The sequence below is a fragment of the Brienomyrus brachyistius genome, chromosome 14, assembly GCF_023856365.1.
Source record: "Brienomyrus brachyistius isolate T26 chromosome 14, BBRACH_0.4, whole genome shotgun sequence".
Taxonomy (NCBI): Eukaryota; Metazoa; Chordata; class Actinopteri; order Osteoglossiformes; family Mormyridae; genus Brienomyrus; species Brienomyrus brachyistius.
In genome coordinates, this window is record NC_064546.1 from 14,222,266 (window position 1) to 14,244,324 (window position 22,059).

Here is a 22,059-nt window from a genome sequence, read left to right on the forward strand (position 1 = left end):
ATGGTGGGAAAGTATATACAGTAATTCAAGCGTGCGAACAAAACAAGGAGCGAAACTCTTTGCACCAAAAAAAAGCTGACGATGCTGGCGAATTGTACAGACTCGTTACACCAATAACACGTGTCACAAGTGAAAATGCCGCAGAACACTGACGATCGAAGGTTGCCCATGTGACTTTTAGTCAGCCACGTTAATTCCTCGTGATTTTTTTGATGATTCCAGGGGCGTTGTCAGGATCTCAAGACGTGCGGAGCTTAACCCAGAGACCACTTGACCAACCTGACTGTGGATTTATGGATAACGTATGTACTGTAAATGATTCCAAAACATACTCAATATTGTTCAAAGAAATCGACTGTGCGAAACAGACAGGACAGCAGCAGTAAATCAGAACACTTTTATTCTTCTCCACTTATAAAAGAACTAAATTGGAAAACAGTCCACCAAAATTTGGGCTTGCTGTTCTGACCGATGATCCTCGATACATTTTTACCTTTGTCTCGTTAATGAAATAAATGTAACAAAATGTAAATATGTTCACGGTAATAAATATTCAATTTTTACAATGAATTTTATATGTATATTAATATATACTTATATGATAAAAACTTTAAGTTAAATAAAAACTCCATACACAGAAAAATGGCAGACTAATAAACGATGATTGCATGTGTTCATTCCCAAGGCATCAGTAAACCACAGATTCGAGTTAAATTCTGTCCGTAATAAATAGAGATGTTACTTCAAAACTGTAGTGCATTGCTGTAAATAATAAAAACACAATAAGTAAAATTATAGTGCAAATTCTCTCCCAATGGTTTTTTGCAACTTTAAAATAAAATCGGAATGACAATGAAAGCAAATGAAACTGTTTTAATTGACAGCACCTGCATTCATTTACCTGATCTACTACCAGTTTCCTCTTGAAAATCACAGGGTGGCAAAAAGTAAGAAAACAAGCTTGCTGACATTGTAGCTGATTTGTGACCATTTTTTTGGCAAGTGATCTGTGAAAACCCCAGTTTTTTTTTTCTTTTTTCCATTTTTTGGTTTTTCTGCCATGATAGTTACAGAACTAACTCTGTGAGTCAGTCATTGTCATCATGAAATGCATAGAAATCAGCAATGGTCAACATAAAATCGAACATGTTTAACAAAAGTCTATCATGCAGCATATTTGCACAACGCAGAGCAGAGCAGATTTGTAACATCTACTTGCAATTTTCCCTGCTTCCCGTACCCTTTGGAAATCTGAAAGGAGGGTGCATTCGCAGGAGTCCTGCTAATTGCTATCTAGTTACACCCTCGTTATTTAAGCCAGGTTAGACTTCGGCACCCAGCTCAATGACCCCGGTCTCTATGATTGGTACCAGCTTGTCCTCCACCTGTACCAGCAGGATGGTCTTGTCAATATGGGATCGACTACTCAGGTCTCTGCTACAAGGCACCCATCGGTGAATCACCTGAGGCAGACAGGCATGTTGACAGGGGGAAAAAAACAAAGATAAAAAAATCATTAGATCTGTAGGTTACTGGGCTGAAAAATAGTCAAATTAAACCCTTTGCTTGTAGCACAACACCATGTTCCAGTAAAAGTGAATGCTAGAGAAGTTCCTCTGTTTCAGATTAACTGGAGTAATTTTGTTTATAAAAGATAAAGGAAATTACATTTTTTGAAGTTTTACTATTTATTACGCTACAGTTATTAACTCACATGTCCCTCCATGCCCTCCTGGGGACTCCAGTCTCTCCAGCAGCTGCGGCCAGCTTTTAGACGCAGAGACTCATCAGGCCACTGTAATTCCTTGCGTTTTGACATGTTAATGGTCTCCAGAACCTGACTAATGTCCACAATCTGAATGAACGAGAGCACAGATGTTGTTAAACACCACAGGAAGTCATTGCAGGAAGTTTACAATCTTTAATTGTAATGGCCGTTTTCTTCATTTCTGTAAACTGGGGAATTCCCCTGGCATTTCATCGTGTTTTCTTTAGAAGTCGTCTCTGCCAAACAAGGCAGCTTTCAGGTAAATTACGTAAATACATGTAGGATTTTTGTTCCATAAGATTCCCAATGACCTTTTCTATTGGGAATAAAATCAGAATCCAAGAATGCATAACATTTAAAATCTAAACATGACAAAATAGGTATTTACATCCTCCCGATTCCTGATTATTAACCATGTCTGGTCTACATGGAGCATCTCACCTGCACCCTGTACGAGATATCATCCCTGCGTACAGTGGACAGTGTCAAATGGTGGTGGCCGGTGGGATCGGGGGCGCAGAGCACATCACTGCCCAGCAGGCCCACCAAAGTGTGCCGCTTGCACGGCGGTATGCTATGGCTAGAAAGGGAGGCTGAGGGTCCAGCGACGTCCGGGCCCAAGCGCAGCTGCAGAGAGGTGGGCAGCGTGCGCAGCGACAGCTGGCTAGTGGATGAGCGACGGCACGGCTCCAGGCCAGTGGCGGAGGTGCGGAGGGACGAATGGCGACTGCTACTGTAGCGGTACGATGACGACTGGCTCGCCACAGAGGCCCGTGCTGGTGAGTGACGTACCAGGCCTGACTGCACAGACTGAGAACTCTGACTCGTACCTGCAGGTGGAATAACAGTATATTTAGGCTAATTATTAATTGAACGGGAAAAGATATGAGCTACAGGGAACTTTAAACCATATTCATGTATCGACTCAACGAGAGTGTGGCGCTTCTTACCCAGAGAGTGCGGCTGGTATGGATGGGTGACTGCAGGCCCGGGCACAGCAGACTGAGAGACAGAACTCTGCTGGGAGTCACTCACCCCTGTCCCATTTCCACTCGTACAGGATATGCCTGTATTGGCATCCAAATCCTCAATATTCCCACCGCTGTTACACCCGGCGCCACAGCCCTTGCGTAGCCTGAGATAGACAGAAATTGTCACGTTATACACAGACCTTTGAATGGCATAGGAACTATGGTGAGAGAAACCGATTTCCGTTACTGGAAAAATATCTTTAAAAGTCCAAGCAGTCGAACTGGACAGGTTCAAAATGAAAATATTGGAATTTTAAGTGCATATTTTTAATATAAGCTTCATATTTTTAAGTCATAGGAATCGTATTTAACATGGTAGTGTAAATGTTTTCCAATACGCCCCGAACCCTAAAATACACAGTTATATCCACAAGGCCTAGCAAAACACCCAAACTATGCACACACCTGTGCCAGGTGCTGACGATGAAACTGCGAATGTTTCCGATGCTGATTGGGCCTCCAAGAATGTGGCCAAGCTGACTGTGAGAGTTGCAATATGAGGTGGTGAGCGGTGAAACATAGATTGGGTAACCAATGGGCTGGTCACAAGACGAGTTGATCATGTTACGAAGTGCTTGCTTTGCATTCTGGATACTGCCACGTTCTGGGTTCCGATTCCGCAAAAAGACAAGCTCTTGTTGCTGCCCTGCCCATAACCCACGCACACACTCTTTGTTAACCTACAGTGACAATCATAAGGCAGATTAGTTATTCCCACGTTAAGCAATGCTTTAAATTTCACAACCATATTCCAGCACTGCAATGTACCATTTATATGAAAATAATAAAACACAAAATATTAAAAAGGCTATACGGGTGATCAAATAACCTTAACAGGCAATATAGACCTATACATTAATTTATCATGATTTACAATTTCCGAATTTTGAAATTGGTGACTTATTTATGTCAAATACTCCTCTATACCTGTGACCCATTTATTCTTCTAGATACCAATTACTTTACTTGAGTAATATAAACACAAACCTTGATGACACGGAAGCTGAGGTAACGGCGGTTAAGCATGATAATCTTGTACTCATTCGTGCCCTCATCGAGAACATGGCGCAAGGCAAGGAGGGAAGGGGAGTTGGAGAGGACGGCACTCCGCCAGGCAGGGTCGCCCTCGTGGGCAATGACCAGGTTTTGCTGGTGGGTGGAAACAGCCTCATACAGAACTGCTGGCTCATCATACTCATCTGGGGATGTGAAGTGGTCCTGAAATATTACAGCATGGACAGAAAGGTATGATATGAAAAATTAGGAATTCAAAAGGACAAAAACAAAGGTGTGTGTCTGTGTGCAGCAGCTACAATCTTTCACAATGGTGGCCCCACTCATAATGTGAAAAAGTAAAAGGGAGGCACAACAGGGCCTGTTCTGCAGCCAAAGCTTCACCTGATGGAGTTTGAGCGACATTCGGATTCCTGGGACAACGACTTTCCTCAAAAGTTCCATGTCAGCGAAGATCCACTCATCCCGAACTGAGGAGATGCGAAAATCTCCCTTGAAGAGGGCATGAAGTCCATACAGGAAGGACTCCAGGTTACTAGAGAAAACAAAAAGACAAATCGAGAGCTCAGAAAGAAGCTCTAGCTCACAAATGAAGCAGAAATCAATACAAATCACATTTATCTGTTTTAATATCAAAGAGATAGGAACTATAATGTCACATTGGGTAGCACTGATACGTCACACCTTTATGGCTGGGGACTGAATTCCCACCACAACTTACGGCATGTAGTGTGTGTGTGCATGTGTGTGCAGTCGGGCAAACTGTCATCTTTAAATTGCCCATAGCGTGTGATGTCATCACAGCTATACTACATACTGCTCTCACCAACACCGAGACATATGATGTGGTTGCCGTTCATTGACAGCTCCGTATTTAACACCATCATGCCCTAACAAATTTACAGCCGGCTCTGTGATCTGGGTCTTAGCCAGCCCGTCTGTGCATGATTTTTTAACCAACCGCCCCCTGACAGTGAGACTGAACCCCCACCCCCATTCAGCCACCCCCACACTCAGCACCAGTGCAGCTCAGAGCCATGTACTCAGCCCTGTCCTCTATATCCTCTACATTTTCAACTATGTTGTAGCCTGTCTCACAAACACCACTGCGAAGTTTGCGTTTGACGGCAGTGGTGGGGCTCATCGCAGATGGCGTCAGCCCACAGAGACGAGGTACGCAGGCTGTTGACGTGGCATTTGGAGGAACAATCTGGTAACTAAAAAGAGCTCAATATTGACTTCAGGAGAAGATGCAATGAACCCATTCCCATCCAAAAGGTGCCATATTCAAATTACCGGGGACCCACATCCTGGAAGATCTCTCAGGGTCCAGCAACACCAGAGCACCGGCTAAAAAGCCCAGCAGATGCTGTACCTCCTAAGCACACTAAGGAAAGTCAACTTGAACCTGCAGCTACTGTTGAATGTCTAGTATCGCTCTGTTGAAAACATTTTAACTTGCACTGTCACCACCTGGTTTGGAAACTGTTCACTGGCAGACAAAAGGGCTTTGCAGCAAATGCAGTGGATGCGGTTGCCCATTCCCTTTAAGACGCCTACAACGCTCATCGTCTTCGCAGGCCCGCGAACATCCTCTGTGATGCGTCGTATCCAAATTACAGGATGTGATTTTTACCCCAATGTGGTGACCAGGCTACAGCAGGCGCCAAAGCACCCTCACACATAACCCCCAAGCACCGGTCCGCCACATACTATTTACCACATTTGTACTTTGGCACGTACTGGCTATTCTGTGCATATTGTTCGCATATGACAGGTCTTGTGTTTCTTTGCGCTGCTGGGTGTGTTGCTAGCTTAAGTCGTGCAGACTTGTGCACTGAGACCAACAAAGAACTGAACTGAATGACTGCATGTGTGTGACCATAAGCTGACTGGTATCCTATCTAGAGGGAGTTCCTCTACTTTGTGCCCTACGTTGCCTAGAAAACACTATACTCAATGCCAGCCTATTACTCTTTACTAAGCAAGCAGTTTTTAGATGGATAGCCAGACCATCAAAAAGGAGTTAGGACAAGGACATGAGTAGAACCACGACTGACCTGGACATATGGTGCGAAGCAGTTCCCAGTGCCCTCCGTCCCAGTACACACAGTCCATAGCACAATGTCACCAGCGCAGAATCTTTCTCGCTGTCCAGAGGCTATGGAAAGAGATAGATTGGTGGCTGTAGTATGGAGAAACAGCAATGAACACTGCAACTACTATGAGGTCAGTTCACCCCTGTTCACTGGGGGAGAACACTGGTCTCATTGTTATTCCACATATAAACAAACTGTTGGTGCAAAAGGTTTTAGCTACAGTGCTCCTAGATTATGGAACAGTCTGCCAGAATATGCACAAGATGTTGAAATCGTTCTTAGTTTATAAATCTTGTCGGAAGACTAATTAAATTAGTTCCACATACCCACAACTTTAAAGCAGCATTTCTCAATCCAGTCCTCAGGGCCCCCCAGATGCTCCACGTTTTTGCTCTCTCCCAATTCCCAGAGAGTTGGGAGGGAGTAAAAACCTGGACTGTCTGGGGGGCCCACAAGGACTGGATTGAGAAACACTGCATTAAACCAACAGTGACCATGGCTGCCGATGCTGATGTACATGCCCTTATGTTCCACTGGGTTTGTCCATCAAAGTGTCTGTGCCTGTTCTGACCATCAGCGCCTTTTATTCTATGGAGTCAGGACCATCTGAGCTGGAGCTCTGTTTTAGTCCCATTAAAGTGTAACATCATGGACAATCTACCAGGTTACAAAGATCTGCAGGGAAAACTGGCCCATTGAAGGACTTTCACTACATTTTATGTATCGATGATGCTTTAATAAAGGCATTGCCTTTGTATTCTAGGATTTCGGCACACGCAGGGGCACTTACAGTGGTTGGTTCTTTTCTTTATTATTACTCTAGCATAATTGCACCTCATTACTCCACAGGAAAGCACCTTACCTTCTGTCGCCGTGAGTTGCAGTACTGTATCCAACCGAGATAGACCCCACAGAAGCTGTCCCTGGATATGCCTGCCAAACGATGGTCATAGTCTTCATCAATGTTTGGGTTAAAGGTTGGGTCCAGGTCCACATAGTTCCGCTCACTGCAGCTGCGCAAGCCGTCTCGCATGGTCTCGTTAGCCAGCCACTCTTCCAATTTGGCTGAGGCTATCACATAGTAGATAATCCCCTAAATTAAAGTAGAGCCAGAAGGTCATTACATGCGATCCTGTGCTACAGACAAAATGTAACAATGTAACAATGTCATGTGCAAAAATCTAAATCTCTGAGCTGGCCAGTTGTCGGTTATTCACCAATATCCATTAGAGGTCACATTACTCTCATTCCCATTTAATGCTCCCTCACCTTGACGTAGTATGAGGTGAGTATGCGGCGCAGGTCGAACACCTGCAGCATGGAGGCTGCGCTGTTATCAGTGATGCTATAGCCCTCCAGCACATACTTCGTAACCAGCACCTCCCAGGCAAGCCAGCGCTGCCCGAAAGCAGCATTGAAGGACAGCATGTGGGGCAGGTGTCCAGGCTCGCAGCAGCAGCAGGTCTCATCCTCCTCCACCCCCTCTGTGATGGCCTCCACCTCCCTTTGCTGACAGTACGTCCCTAGGATGGCAAAGCATTATGGGATTGCAGAAAATCAGAACGCTGTCGTGAGGGCCAAATTCAATGAAAACTGTTCATAACAATGTGTGAATATGGTAAATTTGTGATTTTGATCGGATCGAGGAAAGTATTTGAAAGTATGGCTGGTTTAGATACTGCCACTACAAATGTCCAACTATATGTTTATCTACACTATTGTTCAGACTAGGGTTTTTATAAAAAAAACAAAAAACAAACTGATAATTATCTATCTACTCTGGGAACACATACTTGCAAGACTGAGGATCTTTCCAGATTAGTTGAAATACATACACTTAGACTGATTAATAAGATAAAATGGGTAAAATGCTATTCTATATAAATTCCATATAATATCCTTTGATATTCCTGTTGTTTTTTTAATACCACAAATGTGCTTCCACCATTATGAAACTTGTGTGCCGATTCTTACCTCTAAACTCAAGCCCACGCAGCTGGAATGTGACCAGACCATTCCCAATCTCCACCAAGTGCACCAGTGCATTGAGGTAGTCAGAAGCCAGGATGAAGCAGTCGCCTGTGCTGTAGTTGCCCCAGCGGCCCAGAAGTAGGTCACCACAGAGGCTGTGCTGTAAGGAGCGGGTCAGGTGCTCGTAGAAAATGGAGTTCAAGTTGTTGTCGTCAGAACCTAAGAAAAATAAATCATAGTGTGGCAAGAGGAGTGTGTGAGAACATAGACCGGAAGCAGATAATCCATTATTTAAATTGTGTTTTTGTACATTACTTGGAGCAGCAAACTGTAACAAGTGACAAAAGGAACATATTGACTGAGGGTGAAATAAACAGGAATATATGACATCATGCCAATACCAAAACCACCAAACAATGTGCAGCCCAGTGAATATCACTTCTAAGAAAACTGAACGTTTTTGAGGGGGTAAAAGACCTGTTTCTTATTCAAGGTATACAAGCAAATTCCCTCTGAAATAGGGTACATCAGTGGTACTGCATTCCCCTCCAAAATAGGATCAGCTAACATTCAATGGCGCTGGAGAAGTTGGGGTTAAGGATCTTGTCAAGGGTTCAACAATTACTTTCACGGCTGCGGGATTCGAATCCACATCCATCTGGTCACACGCACAAATCCCTATTCAGTTAAGCATTTGATTAACAAAATGACACAAAGTCACCATTATCCTATAGACTATTCCAGAAAATGTTATGATGTTATGCAACCTGGGTTCCTGTCCAGCTGGGAGGCCAATCTGGTGTTGGAATGATCAACTCTCTTCGTGCTGCAGAAGACAACAGAAGACAGAAAATAAAACATCTCCTATGTATTTTTTCCATCACTCTACAAACTTATTTGTCAAAAGAAAAATATCACCTGTATCTTAAAACACACAGATGTTATGGAAGAAAAGTAGAGTCATACTTGTAGTCCCTCTCCCAGAACTTGACAGGACGGACATAGGAGGTGATGAAGATGGCACTACCAAGAAAGGGGTTGAGTGGTGTGGAGAAAACTGCAGACACTATTGCCTGGACAAATAGCATGGCAGAGTCTAGTGTGGACAGGAGTCAAGAACAAATACTGGACATTACATGCCAATGAATTATACATCATGAAATACATTAAAGAGGCCCTATTTTGCGTATTCGTGCATAATTCTATTTTTGGGTTCTACTAGAATAGATTTACATGCTTCGATCTTCCAAAAACACATTTTTTCCCTTCATACTGTACATCTCTATTCACTGTCCATAACTCTGTCTGAAACAGTCGGTTAGAGCTTTAAACTCTATCCCAGATGAGCCCAGTGTGCCGATTGGTCAGCCTGCCCAACTAATCAGCTTGTCCCACAAGTTCCCCACTTCTTGCAGTTTGCACACAGATCCTCGCAAGAAGGGGGCCAATAAAGATTGTGTTACGAGGTGACCTCACCACGTAAGTGAGGACTGGAATTCCAACGAGGCGTTTCAGGCAGATTAGAGGAGAGTGGTTTCCGTGGTGAGAGTTACTCCCTTTGCCGTGTACTTTGGGCCTTAAGACTTTGCGGACTGCTTACATGCACATTAAGCTATATAACACCCTAAAGGGGTAAACCAGAAAAAATGCATAATAGGGCCCCTTTTATTGTTATTCAGTTGGGACTGATTTAGAGGATTTTCGCCATGAAACTTCTACCCATAAATATTTTCAGTCGAGAATTTTCACACTATGACAATTATGACAAGTAAGCGTTACAACCACAATGCAAAAGGATACGAGGAACGGCAAACGGCTGGGCAAAAGCATGAAAGGCAGAGCCCCAGGTGATCTGCCAGGGAGCAATGTAGGTGTAGACAAAACGCAGCTTGTAGAACAACTCCCACAGCTGCGATACAAAGAAGGCATCGTTAGCGCTACGTACAAAACAGGATTCACAAATCACGAGCCTCACTTCAATTATTACAAAAGGATAACCGCAGTTAGATCCCTTACCTTGCTGAAGACGATGGACATGAAGAAGAGGTTGAGCAACGGGGTTTCTGAGAGGTTACGGTAATCGAAGTTGAAGAAGAGAAAGGTGAAGAGCACCGTTACGTACTGATAGGTGGGGCTGCTGAAGGAAGAGCGGAGCAGCTTAAGACCAGCTACCGTGATCATCAGAGCGCCCATCCTGAGAGAGTGGGGAAGGGAGGTTGTAACAAATATTACAATACAGTCATCCCCCCATATCTGTAGGTGGTATGTTCCAAGACCTACCACGGACAGCCTAAATCGCAGATAATAGCAGACCATCCATGGAACCCCATATATACGCGATTTTCAAGTATGGCAATTGATAATGGTAAGACTTTACCAACATTAAATATAGTAAAATAAAGTACACTGTACATTATAACACAATACTGTACTATCTGGACCCAACCAAATAAAAGGCATTCTGACCTTTTTGCCTAATTTTTAAGAGAAAGAAAAAAACGCACCAAGGGATGAAGGAGCAATGAAAATCATACTTTTTATACCCCTCAAAAGACAAAGGAACAATGAAAAAAAAATACTGTTACAATTTGTTTTCGGACCGTGGTAAACTGTGGATAATTGAAACCGCAGTTACCAGAACTGTGCATATGAGGAGACTGCTGAACATGGTTCAGGAGGACTTTCAGAAAAGAGAGAAAGACTAGCAGATATACAAGAGCACTCACTCTATGTCAAGCTTTTTGGGACTAGCGAAATCCTGAGCACTTCTGGTTAATTCATTCAGGATGACCAGTGGATAGAGGACATTCTTTTCTGCGAATAGCAACCAAACGTGCAGTTTTTCAAACCACATTACATGAGCCGCTCCTGGGGACAGAGAGGAAAGGGGCAGGAAAAAATGTTTAGTCATGTCACTAGTAAGACATTTTTAAACAAAACCTTTAGACAATAAAAAGAGGACTATGGTCAGACTGTACCTCATAATTACATTGGATTGTGTCATAAAATAAAAAGAGTCGACATTGAAAATTACAGTACAAAACTTCCCGTGATGTTCTCTGTTCTCTTTGGTCTACTTACCTCTGACCTCAAACTGGTAGTACTCCTTGGTCTTGAGTAGAGGATGGGAGAAACAGTACCAAGGCAACTGCTTGCGAACTTGGGGTAGGAGGTAATGGGTCAGCAATCCCACTGCCCCCACCAGTGTGTGCAACACGTATCTTAGAATTGGCTTAGGGTCAAGGAAAAAAAATAAAATAAACGCACATTACAAATATCCAACTGTGTTCTTCTATCACTAAAAGATTAATATAGTAAATAATAATAATAATTATTATTATTACTACAATAATAAGTGACACACAGTCTAGACCAAGCCAGAAAAAGTTAGATTACACCATATTCTATACACACCTCCAATGAACAGACCCCCCCCTACCTGCAACGCAATGAACACGGTGCTGACATGGATGGCAAAGTACAAAACGGAGATGACTATGCACACGATCAAGTCCGACTGTAGCCGCTCATTCTGCAAATGAGAAGGGAATGTGAAAAAAGTCAAAAGTGAGAACAAAATATTCCCATCATCAATATCAACAACACCCAGTGACAAACATTCCATTAATGGAGTAGGACTGTATTAAGCCCATTGTTTTGGCTCAAACACTTTCCCATTCAGAAAAAAAAGTTAAGTACTGGTGATTCTGGTCCATTCCCAGTTCACAATTATAAATCAGTGTATGGCCAATGGTATCCTTCTCAGTTAAGGTTATACCCCAGATCCCAAAGTCCAATGGTTGAAACACACATCTATAGTTACAAAGCAGACTAACTGTACATGTGTTCATTTGTATGCAAATGTGTGTATATGAGAAAGAGGACGTAATCTTGAAGATAATGCTACTTACAACAGAATTCCTAAGTTTTTCGGGCAGGGGGTCGTGCACCTCAGCGAGGGGATCCTCTGGGTTTTTTTCTTTTATATTAGGAAAAATCTTGGATTGGACCAATGAGCTAAGGAGAGAGGGCTTGTCAGCTAAGCAGACACCATAACAGAAATATTAAACTTCTCTTTTTAATTTTTAGAATTACCACTGGTAGTAAGGCCTCAATGAAGACTTGTGTATATAACGCTGAAAGTGTGGGATGTGATGCTTAAAAGGTACTAAATTTAGCAAATTACTGTCACAGCAGGAGTTAGGAGGAATTACCACCAATCGTAGGAGATTTTACAGTAAAGCACTGATGCAATCAAGTGTTTTCAGGGGTTTACAAATGTGCTTACATGAGGACAGATGGATCACTGCTCTGTCGACTTAAATGGTAGGACACAGCCACCAAAAGGCCACAGAACACAGAAAACAGCACAGGGATGTGCTGGGGATCCCAAGATTCCTGTGACGTGCACAGAGATCACAGTTACTTTGTGAAAACGCACAACAAGACAGGCACAATTATTTAAAAACCTCTCGTGTCCAACTGCATCAGCTGCTCAGAGTAGGTCTCTGCGGATTTTATTGTAAGTGTATCCGAGCCAGCACTGCACAGTATGCAGTGAGAAGCCTCACCTTTAGGGCACCGTAGCAAAGTCCATACAAGAGGGCTACAGTGACAATACTGCGTATTATGCCGTAGAGTGCAGATGGTAAGCTGGTGGAAGCTGGGGGGAAAACACCGTAGGTCAGCAAAGTTACATGAGCAAAAAAATAACTTCGGCCACAACAGTGAAGACTATTAAAACAGCGAAAATCACTGCAAGTGCACAACAGAACAGCTTAAATTCCAAATTAAATTACAAAGCAATATTTCAGAAAACAATGTCTTCAATGATAAATCATAAAAGCCATTGAGTTAGAGGTTTTTTTTACGACCAACTAAGAATATACCAACAATTCTGAAGTTTCAGTGAACTCCAAGACTGGGCCAAAAAACCGGAAAGAGACAATTACCATTTCCTCCGAACACGTGGATGTCAAGCTGTTCAGACAGGTACATGACAAAGGTGTTGACCTGCGGCAGCAGCCCCACAAAGAACACGACGGGGAAACACAGAGTAAACACTGCAACAGAGTGATCAGAGATAGGTTATTACACGGAAACCCAAGAGCAAAGCACTGAGAGAAAGATCACACTCAGATACAAATGCAGAAAACAACACGCGTCATACTCCAGATCAATAGAAAGAAAAGGAAATGTAACTTAATGTACATTTAATAAGTTTAAGAGACACCGGATTTGGAGCTGGTAGGAAGAGCAGCAGCGCATTCCTCAGACAGCCCTGTCATTTGGTCTGCCTATCTAAGCCGTCCTACATGACAATCTGCAGAATCTCTCCCCAGGTATTTACTTGTATTCCTTTCTGTAAGGTTTAACATCCCTGATTGAAAACGTCATGTATTTTCTGTGTGTGTGTGTGTCATATTATATATATATATATATATATATATATATATATATATATATATATATATATATATATATATATATATATATATATATATATATATATATATATATATATATATATATATATATATATATATATATAAAAACAGCGAAAATCTGTAAAAAAAATATATATATATATATATATTCTCTCTTTTGCATTATGATCATAATATGAAAGAAAGAACTGCAGCAGATACATTAATGGTAACTTTGTACCACAGATATTCAAACTGTGGGGGGGGGGGCGCCAAGGAAATACAGGGGGACGGACGGGACAAAATAGCCACCTATTCAATATGATGTGAACACATCATTCTGCAGTGACTTATATACAGTTAGATGAAGCAGGACAAATTCTAGCAATCCCGCGCTGAATTTCAAGCAATGCTTTGCGTACACATATACACACATATACACACACACACGTCTGATTCCAATTACCACCCGCAATGTGCAATATTAAAACAGGATCTCTGAAAGATGTACTGTAAGACTTCCTTGTTCTGACATCATGGCATTTGTGAGGTGCCAGTTTTGAAAGGATATTAATTGATTAAAATGTGTATGTATGTATTTACACAGTGCTTGAAGGGTGAGAAATGGTGCTGAAACTCCCCTGATTCACACTGGTGTGTTTATCGGCCGGTATCAACAAATAATTATGTATGACTACGATTAATACCTCGAACGTGCAATAATAAAATATGATCTCTGAAAGATGTTAATTTAATGTTAGATTTCCTTGCTCCAACATAACGGTAGAGCATAAAGCTGGCTGTTCTCGCTTCGACTGGTCAGTCATCATCTTGTTCTTCCAAAGCAAACAGCCAATCACAGGATTGTAAGTGACCAATCAACAAAGTGGAGAAATCAGGCACTTTTCCCGCCTCCAAAGTCTCAAAACTCAACATGTCGAGTGCGAGGGTGTTGGGGAGACGCAAACGCGCAGTGAGGACGGCTTTTCATATGCAGTGAGGAGCATATGCGTGTGTGGCTTTTATGCGCACGAGTTTTGCGACTGATTAAACGGCACAGCGAATGCTGCTTCAATGTCCGCAGTGCCGGCGCAGGGAATGCAACAGACGTGGAATTCCCTTCAGAATGGACTTTCATAATCAGGAATCACTAAGGTGAGGAAGGATGAGTGAAGCATCGACTAGAAAGTTAAGGGAAGAACATCACCTATGACCAAATCCCGAGCCGAGGCCAGCAGCAGAGAGCTGGTCAGTGCCACGCCATAGATGGAGACGTCCCCGGAGCTGCTCCGCCCACTGCCGTAGTCTAGAGCCCAGATGAGCCCACAACACAGGCAGAAGTAGACGGGTCGGCTGTAAGCGATGATCCGGTTATGACCCTATAAGGGAGCACAAGGTCAACATCTTAAAAATATCCACTTCGGAAAACAAATATGAGACATGAGAAAGCCTAGGTGTCACATAGAATTCCACAACGACTTCAAATAAGCAGCAACCTTAATTTAGTTGGTACCACATGACTTTGACTTAGGTAGGTAACTTAAGCAAAATTCCTGTATGCTCTATTGTTGCAATTCTGTTTGGATTTAAAGCCATCAAATACTTAACCAATACTAGTCTCGTTTACCATCTGGCAACAATCAAAAGCACAGGTGACAAGGACAGAAACAGGTTGATGATCATAGTTTGATCAAACATAGAAACAATGACCATTCTAATCTATATAGGCAGTAAGCCCATGCCACTGGGGTACGTGAATGTGCACATGGACCATACATGTGCTTTTTTTCTCCATCTCTGTGATATTTAGCCTTTATTGGTCTTTTGCTTATAAGAATGATATGTAAAGGTATATGTACATACATGTCGAGGGGAAGAGGAGTCTGGCTGGACACTCTGAAAGAATACAAGAGAGAGTTAGACTGAATTGTGGAGGCAAAGCAATTAAGTGGGATTATGTCCACTGGCTGGCATAAATCTTTAATGAATGCATGTTTAATTCTCTAATAAAAACATACAAAAAACAAATTTGCATTGTACAGAGTGGGCACATTTTAGAGGACACACTCACCTTTAGGAGAGAATACTGGCAGCTGGCAATGACCAGGCAAAACTGGAACACCCAAATGTCAGTGAAGAAGCCGTGTACAAGCAGGATGGAACCCAGAAAGGCCACTAGAACCGCCAGCAGCACCGCCAGCACATTCTCAAGAACCTCCCGGTTCCTGATAGGCACAAAAAAAGCAGAAAGGACAGAAAACGTCAGGTGATCCAGTCTCTATTACTTCACCATTTATCCAGGTATCTTCATAAGCCTCCCCATTTGATATATTCTTCTGCGGTTCCTACAATGTGGAAACATTTACTCAAATATTTTGACAATTCATGTTTTATTGAACATTTCTAAACATAAATCTTTGTTAGAGTTTTATTGCATTCCGAACTCTGAAAAGCTCCGTCTTAATCATCACTTCTCTAGCCGTAGGCTGATGGACACTGCAAGTAAACTACAGATGGTTACAGACTAATGGTTTCATCCCTGGTTCTTGGTTAGTGAAAGCGACAGAAGAGGAGATTTTAGGGACAGAAGGCACTGGTAATCCTGTGACGACAATTCAGATGAGGACACCATAGCTGTGCCATTCGGCAAATGGAAAAAAAAAAAAAAATTACAACCAACATTGAAGGTAGTCTAAATGTAAAAGGGTTGGATAGCCAGCTGAGTGCAGAGACCTAAATGGACACATACGGAAGAAGCTGCAAGTTTACGACTGCAGAGAGGAAGATAAAGCAAAAGTGGCTCCTGGAATCATATCACATGGCTAAACTGATACTAGACTCGGTTGGCACAAATAAGGTAAGGCACCACAATATGCAACAACATCAATATGCAGGTCTATCAGAAAAAAAACTAATCCAGGCTTTAGGCTGAGACTCTTGGGCCATCCCAAAGATCATAAAGGACGTATGTGGAAATTTCCAGTTAAAAACACTAAAATCCCATGTGATACCCAACGCAAGTCATTAAAAAAAATGCTTATTTTACATGTTATAAATGTCTGATTGGTCTCAGAGGTCTATTTCGCTTCAAACACTCAAAGTTCATGTAATACAACAGAAAGCGGAACCTTAGTATCAAATTAACATTCCAGATTCAGTGCTTCTGGTACTTTTAGGTACCACAGTGCTGGGTTATTCTGGGATGTCGCATACCAAGCAAAAGTGATTTTATTATTATTTTTTTTTTTAAGAAAGACGTTTCGTTAGAGCAAACACTGGTCTTCCCAGTTTAAATATTTAAAAATAAGCTATACTTTATTTCGCAGTTTGAAGTACTTCGATACATGCACACGAAATATGTTGTAACTGGGTATGAAAAGTAGAAAAATGCTTCAAGGATTATTAACTAATAAAATCCAGTTTAGATTTGATTCACATATATTATGCAAGAGGGGTTTTCTGATGTTTAGGCTTAATGTAGAGCTTACATAACTTCTCTGGCCCTTGCTGTACAGATAAAAAGCTTAAAGGGTATTAGCAGAAATCTTTATATCCCCAATATTGCCAATTGCCAATAACATTGCCAAAAAATAGTTTAAAAACGACGCACCCACTGTACTCCTGCTTTGAGCCTGGACTGCAGGAAAAAAAATGTTTGACTAATTCTGACTTTACATTGTCGTGGAAAAGTGTGATTTATCTTATTTGCACTCTCACCTGTCAAAGAGCGCTAACAGAGTTAGCCGGTCAAAGTGCAGTCCTACCCACAGGTAGGGGAACAGCCAGAAGCGGTAGTACTGCTTGGCTTTGTGTGCTGTCACTGCAGAGGGATCCTCTGAACCCAGCGGGGCATCCTGGAGCTCTGGGCTCAGATCAGCATCCTGCTGTTCCAGTAGCTCCGGGTCCATTGTCAGGAGACGGTTAAGTCGAATCTGGGGAAGAGAGAGCAAGTTAAGGGCCAGTCGTCTGTCGCTGCAGCCACTGTTCCCCACACTCGGCCTAACACTCACCAGGTCATGAGGATAAAAGCGAACTGAGGTAGAACTGGAGAGATGGGAATCTGTGTCCCTAGAAAGAGGAGAGAAAGAAAAAACACACACCAGTTACACCATAACATATGGATATAGTGCATGATTCAATAAATGTCTACTTTATCAGTACAAAGGGGCACAGAATTTTAAACACACACACAAATATCATACTCTGATCCATCTTACCAGATATTGTTAGAGGCTCGTCTGGTTGCAGGTTCAAAGTTTACTAGAGACATATCACAGCCGCCAGCTTCATACAGAGAGGGGGTGAGCTTCCCTGTAACAAAAGCACTGCCTTTCAGCACACTAACAACAACCGCTGACTTCGAAAATGTATAATATTACACATTATCTATTACCATCTATGCCATTTATTTTTACCATCCATTTGTTGGTCCTGTTCAGGGTTGTGGGGGGGTCCAGAGCCTAACCAGAAGGCTACGGATGCAAAAATGGGGAATGACCCAGAACAGGGTGCCAATCCATCGCAGGGCACACTCACACACCATTCACCCATACATGAACATCCACGTGCATTGTGGTAACTCGGCATGTTTACGACCTGCGGGGGGAAACCGGAGCACCCAGCGGAAACCCACGATGACACAGTGAGGACATGCAAACTCCACGCGGAGCTGCGGTGGAGACTGAAACCCTGGTCTGATAGGTGCGAGACTACAGTGCCACCCACTGCACCACCACGCTGCCCTTATTTTTAGCAAACTAAACAAAAAAACCACACAGACCAAAGAGGCGTTACTCATACAAGTCAAACTCATACTTAACAGCAAGTCACAAGTCAATCTGTTTAATTGGAAGAACAAATCTTCCAGGTCTAAATTACATTTCTTCCAGATATTTTTGCAGATGAGATTAATAAATTTGCACTATATACATTTTTTCATCTTTTGCCTCCCTATCCAAACAATCGATTTCTGCACCTTGACTGTGACCACATTAACTAAGCTGTACTTTCCCACGCGTCCCCTTGCACCACGACATCGCTCCTGCTCTACATACCGAAATCATCTTGCAGGCTGGTGGTGCCCACGGTCGAGGCCTTGTCCTGAGAGCTCTCCAGATGCACGCTTCCATTCCTGGCCAGCAGGGAGGCATTTACGCTTAGCACGGTCACCTGGGACGGGGTACGAGAAGGCTGCCCTTTGATAGTCGAAGGCTGGGATGCCTGATTCAGAGCTTCCTGGAGACTGGCAGGGAAAAGGAAAATGAGGGAGAGGGTGTAATAGGAGTGAAGCACAGGGACATAGATGGTGTCATGGGCAAGAGAAGACAACAGGGAGGTGAATATATAGGTTTATGCAAATATGTACAAGGTGGTGGGGGGCAGGGGAAGGGGGCAGATGTTAAATGAAAAACAAATCCAGAAGGACTGGCAAAAGGAAACAACAGAAAATACTATCTAGACAGATTGCAACACAGAAGAGAAACAAGAGAGAGACAGAAGACCAGACAAATATATGCCCAAAGTGTCGCTTGGTTTCCTATACTGCAAGTACAAATGGCTGCAACTGAAGCTCGGGTTGGTCAGCTCACTATAGCTTCTTAAGCGTACAGTCAAATAATGAACCAAAAAGGTAGCCGGAATACCAAAAAGGTGGATGAAGAAATGCCATTTCAAACATCATGTAATCCAAAAGAACATTTTAAATTTCCTTTTCAGTTTCACGGCTACGGAAAGACAGCATTCAAAACAGAACCAATAAGGGCTGTAAGCAACATGCATGCAAGTTTCCAAAAATAGGCACTCATGCGCAAACACACACACAAAGCTCTGCCAAACATTTGCATTCCAGCCGAGTTTCCAGGTAGGCCAAGGGCAAACTACAGCTAAAATGCTGAGACTGCCTGTTTGGAGATGAGAGTTTTCCACAGCTAGTTCTGGTCAAAAATCAAACAAATGGGTGGAGTTTGTAACCTGTGGCAGAAAGGGATGCCGAATTCTATAGGTAGAGGATGAAACACAAGAACGTTGGAGGACAAAAACAAGGTAGGTATCCAGTTGGCAGCGTTTCCCTCACTACACCCTCATTGTCACAGCTACATTCTGTACAGCACAGACGTTCTCTGTGCACCCTCTACATTCTCAGGTAGCACTCTTTTTGCAGGCTGTATGTCTACTTCGCAAACTGAAATGAAAGCAATATTCATATGCAGCACTCAGCTTTACATCGTATCATTTTAATGGGGCCGAAATAAAAATCAGATTTCGATTTTTAAGTTAAATTTTCCAAGTAAATTCATTAAAGATGAATCTCATCAGATTGCTTCATTTTCACAACTGGGTAATGATATTATTAATATTATACTAACACTATATTATACTATTACTCCCCAGTAGCTTGGCCCCCTGATATACACCAATCAGCCATAACATTAAATCCACCTGCCTAATCCGGGGCAGGTCTCCCTTCTGCCACCAAAAACAGCTGCGACCCGTCAAGGCGTGAACTCCAGCAGACCTCTGAAGGTTTCCTGAAGGTACCTGGCACCAATATTTTAGTTGCTGATCCTTTTAAATCCTGCAAGTTGAAAGGTGGGGCCTCCAGAGATTGGACTTGGTTGTCAAGCACATCCTACAGGTGCTCGATTGGATCGAGATCTGGGGATTTTGGAGGTCTAGTCAACCGTTTCATGTCCCTCAAACCACAATTGACAGGTGCCATTGTCACACGTTATTAACTTCATCCATCTGTGCTTTTAATGTCGTGCCTGATCGGTGTACGGTCCTCATTTTCCCAATTGTGTAACTATTTCATTAACATGGTTTACCAATGTTCCAAAATCATATAAGGTTCACAAAGTCACAGATTCAGAGGGTCAAAATGGGAATACTGGCATACAAGCAGGGCAAAACCAGTGCCTACAGCAAAGTGAAGAGCATACAATGCTACACGAATACAAATTCCACCCGACATCAGCGGTTTGTGACAAGGCATCTTTCACAAACACTTATGCTTTATTATGTACTGGGACTAAGGATTCAAATCCAATAGCTTTTTGTTGTGTCACATGTCACTATATTACATATAGACATAAAGGTGTCTGTGTGGCAGCAAGGAAATGCATTTGCATACTTTCTAAGTAAATAGGAAAGCTGAAGTTCGGTAAGCACTGCTATAAATTAACAAGTACAAGTCAACTAAAACAGCTTAGATTACCATCCACAGAGCACTGGGCTGCACATGCAGTAGTGTTGTTTGAAGTCTTCATAAATATGCAAAGTAAACACAGACCTCAGGAAAAAAACTAAATAGGTTTCATTCTGACCCACTTTCTGTGACCCGAGCATCACAGATGAAACACTCAGAATAAAAGTGGATAGTTTCAGGCAGAGGAAGCATGACTGTTATACTCATCATCACTGGTTGGTTTTCTTGACCACAAAGACGATCAATTATGCAAAACGCCATGTGAGTTGGAGGCGTGTGTGAAATTCCATGTCATTCCAATGTAATCCACAGGGAGGCAGTAACAGATATTGGCATAAGAGAGTACGGACAAGTACAATAGGAGGGAAGAGACGTGAGGGCAAACGCTGGTCATCCATCTGCCCCCATCCATCACGAGGCTTACCTGAGAGGCGAGCCGATGAGGGAGGTGGGGGGTGTGGGGTTGCTCCCGGCATTGTGGCGTCGCCGTACTGCCTGACGGCGGAAGGTACTGCGCTCGCGGCGAAATGCGACGGTCTCTTCACTCACTGGGGCTGTCTCAATAAGAAGGGTTCAGTGTGAGGCTAAACAGCACTTTAACCGTTATACTGCAGACAACTCAGGGTGAATTTTACGAAGTGGAAAAAGCAAAACATCTAATCTTTCAAACCTCGAGTAGGGTAATAAGTATCATGGAAATAATCCACACCCAACAATCGCAGATTTTTCACCAGTGCTGCGGACTATTCACATATTTCAAAATGAAACGTATCCAGAAACTGTATGAAAAGTTGAAAACCAAATTAGGTCCTGACTGATTATGAAAAGCAAATGATGTACTGACTGATTACCATCCGGACTTTGACGGCTACCACCTTTGACAGGATGTTCAAAATTAGAACCATAAGGATCTGCAGCGTAATGGCCAAGCTGTTAAGTCATCACAAGGCATAAAGATTCTTAAAAACAAAGATTCCGGAACAAATAAGTGGTGCACCGTTAAACACCAGCACAATAAGTAACAGTGATCAGGAGAATCCGTTTTTCTTTAATTTTCACTTAACTATGTAGTTTGTTCCACATTCCCAGAAGTCATGTTTTATACAACTCTGCAAACAAAAGTAAAATGACTTGCAACATGCAAGCAATGCTGTTACAAATTTCATAGCGTGAACAACCCACCCAACAGAGGGAGATTCTGCTTCTCTGATCACCATATCACCATTATTTAGCTAAAACGTTAAACAACCCTGTATCCTAAAGGTGGCTGTACACTTAACCTAATATCCAGACATATGGAAAATCGTTGAACAACCTGTTGCATACTTAAAGCGATGTCAACGTCAGAATGCTAGAGGGTACAGAATGTTTTCCATGTTGCAGACCCACATACAGAGGGCAAACAAACAAGTGTACGAGTCACTGTAATATTGGAGATAACAGCTTTTAAAATGACAGCTACTATCTTTATTGACAGCAATTATTGGTTTAATAGTAGAAGTGGCACAGACAAGGAAGCCAACAATTTAAACGACATGAACAGTAA

At 42.5% G+C, this 22,059-nt stretch overlaps 1 protein-coding gene across 2 annotated transcripts in view; it reads right to left on the bottom strand.

The window, feature by feature from the left end:
- Positions 1–383: 383 nt before the first annotated feature.
- Positions 384–22,059, bottom strand: part of pcnx1 (pecanex 1) — a 37,326-nt gene continuing 15,650 nt past the window's right edge. Inside the window, exons 7-36 of one of the 2 annotated variants that reach the window (XM_048973834.1) lie at positions 20,938–21,067; positions 18,364–18,551; positions 17,527–17,620; positions 17,320–17,377; positions 17,027–17,241; positions 15,381–15,534; positions 15,173–15,205; positions 14,517–14,688; positions 12,836–12,946; positions 12,455–12,546; positions 12,172–12,281; positions 11,795–11,900; positions 11,323–11,415; positions 10,965–11,115; positions 10,610–10,751; positions 9,900–10,077; positions 9,684–9,792; positions 8,850–8,979; positions 8,651–8,709; positions 7,887–8,102; positions 7,182–7,435; positions 6,775–7,005; positions 5,874–5,974; positions 4,198–4,348; positions 3,787–4,017; positions 3,205–3,479; positions 2,719–2,903; positions 2,210–2,598; positions 1,715–1,855; positions 384–1,463 (exon numbers count right to left, since the gene is read on the bottom strand). In XM_048973834.1, coding sequence (XP_048829791.1) covers positions 1,323–1,463; positions 1,715–1,855; positions 2,210–2,598; positions 2,719–2,903; positions 3,205–3,479; positions 3,787–4,017; positions 4,198–4,348; positions 5,874–5,974; positions 6,775–7,005; positions 7,182–7,435; positions 7,887–8,102; positions 8,651–8,709; positions 8,850–8,979; positions 9,684–9,792; positions 9,900–10,077; positions 10,610–10,751; positions 10,965–11,115; positions 11,323–11,415; positions 11,795–11,900; positions 12,172–12,281; positions 12,455–12,546; positions 12,836–12,946; positions 14,517–14,688; positions 15,173–15,205; positions 15,381–15,534; positions 17,027–17,241; positions 17,320–17,377; positions 17,527–17,620; positions 18,364–18,551; positions 20,938–21,067 — 4,640 coding nt within the window. In that variant the 3' untranslated portion in view covers positions 384–1,322. Of the gene's footprint in view, positions 1,464–1,714; positions 1,856–2,209; positions 2,599–2,718; positions 2,904–3,204; positions 3,480–3,786; positions 4,018–4,197; positions 4,349–5,873; positions 5,975–6,774; positions 7,006–7,181; positions 7,436–7,886; positions 8,103–8,650; positions 8,710–8,849; positions 8,980–9,683; positions 9,793–9,899; positions 10,078–10,609; positions 10,752–10,964; positions 11,116–11,322; positions 11,416–11,794; positions 11,901–12,171; positions 12,282–12,454; positions 12,547–12,835; positions 12,947–14,516; positions 14,689–15,172; positions 15,206–15,380; positions 15,535–17,026; positions 17,378–17,526; positions 17,621–18,363; positions 18,552–20,937; positions 21,068–22,059 lie in introns of both variants that reach the window. The other variant, XM_048973833.1, reaches the window with a different exon arrangement.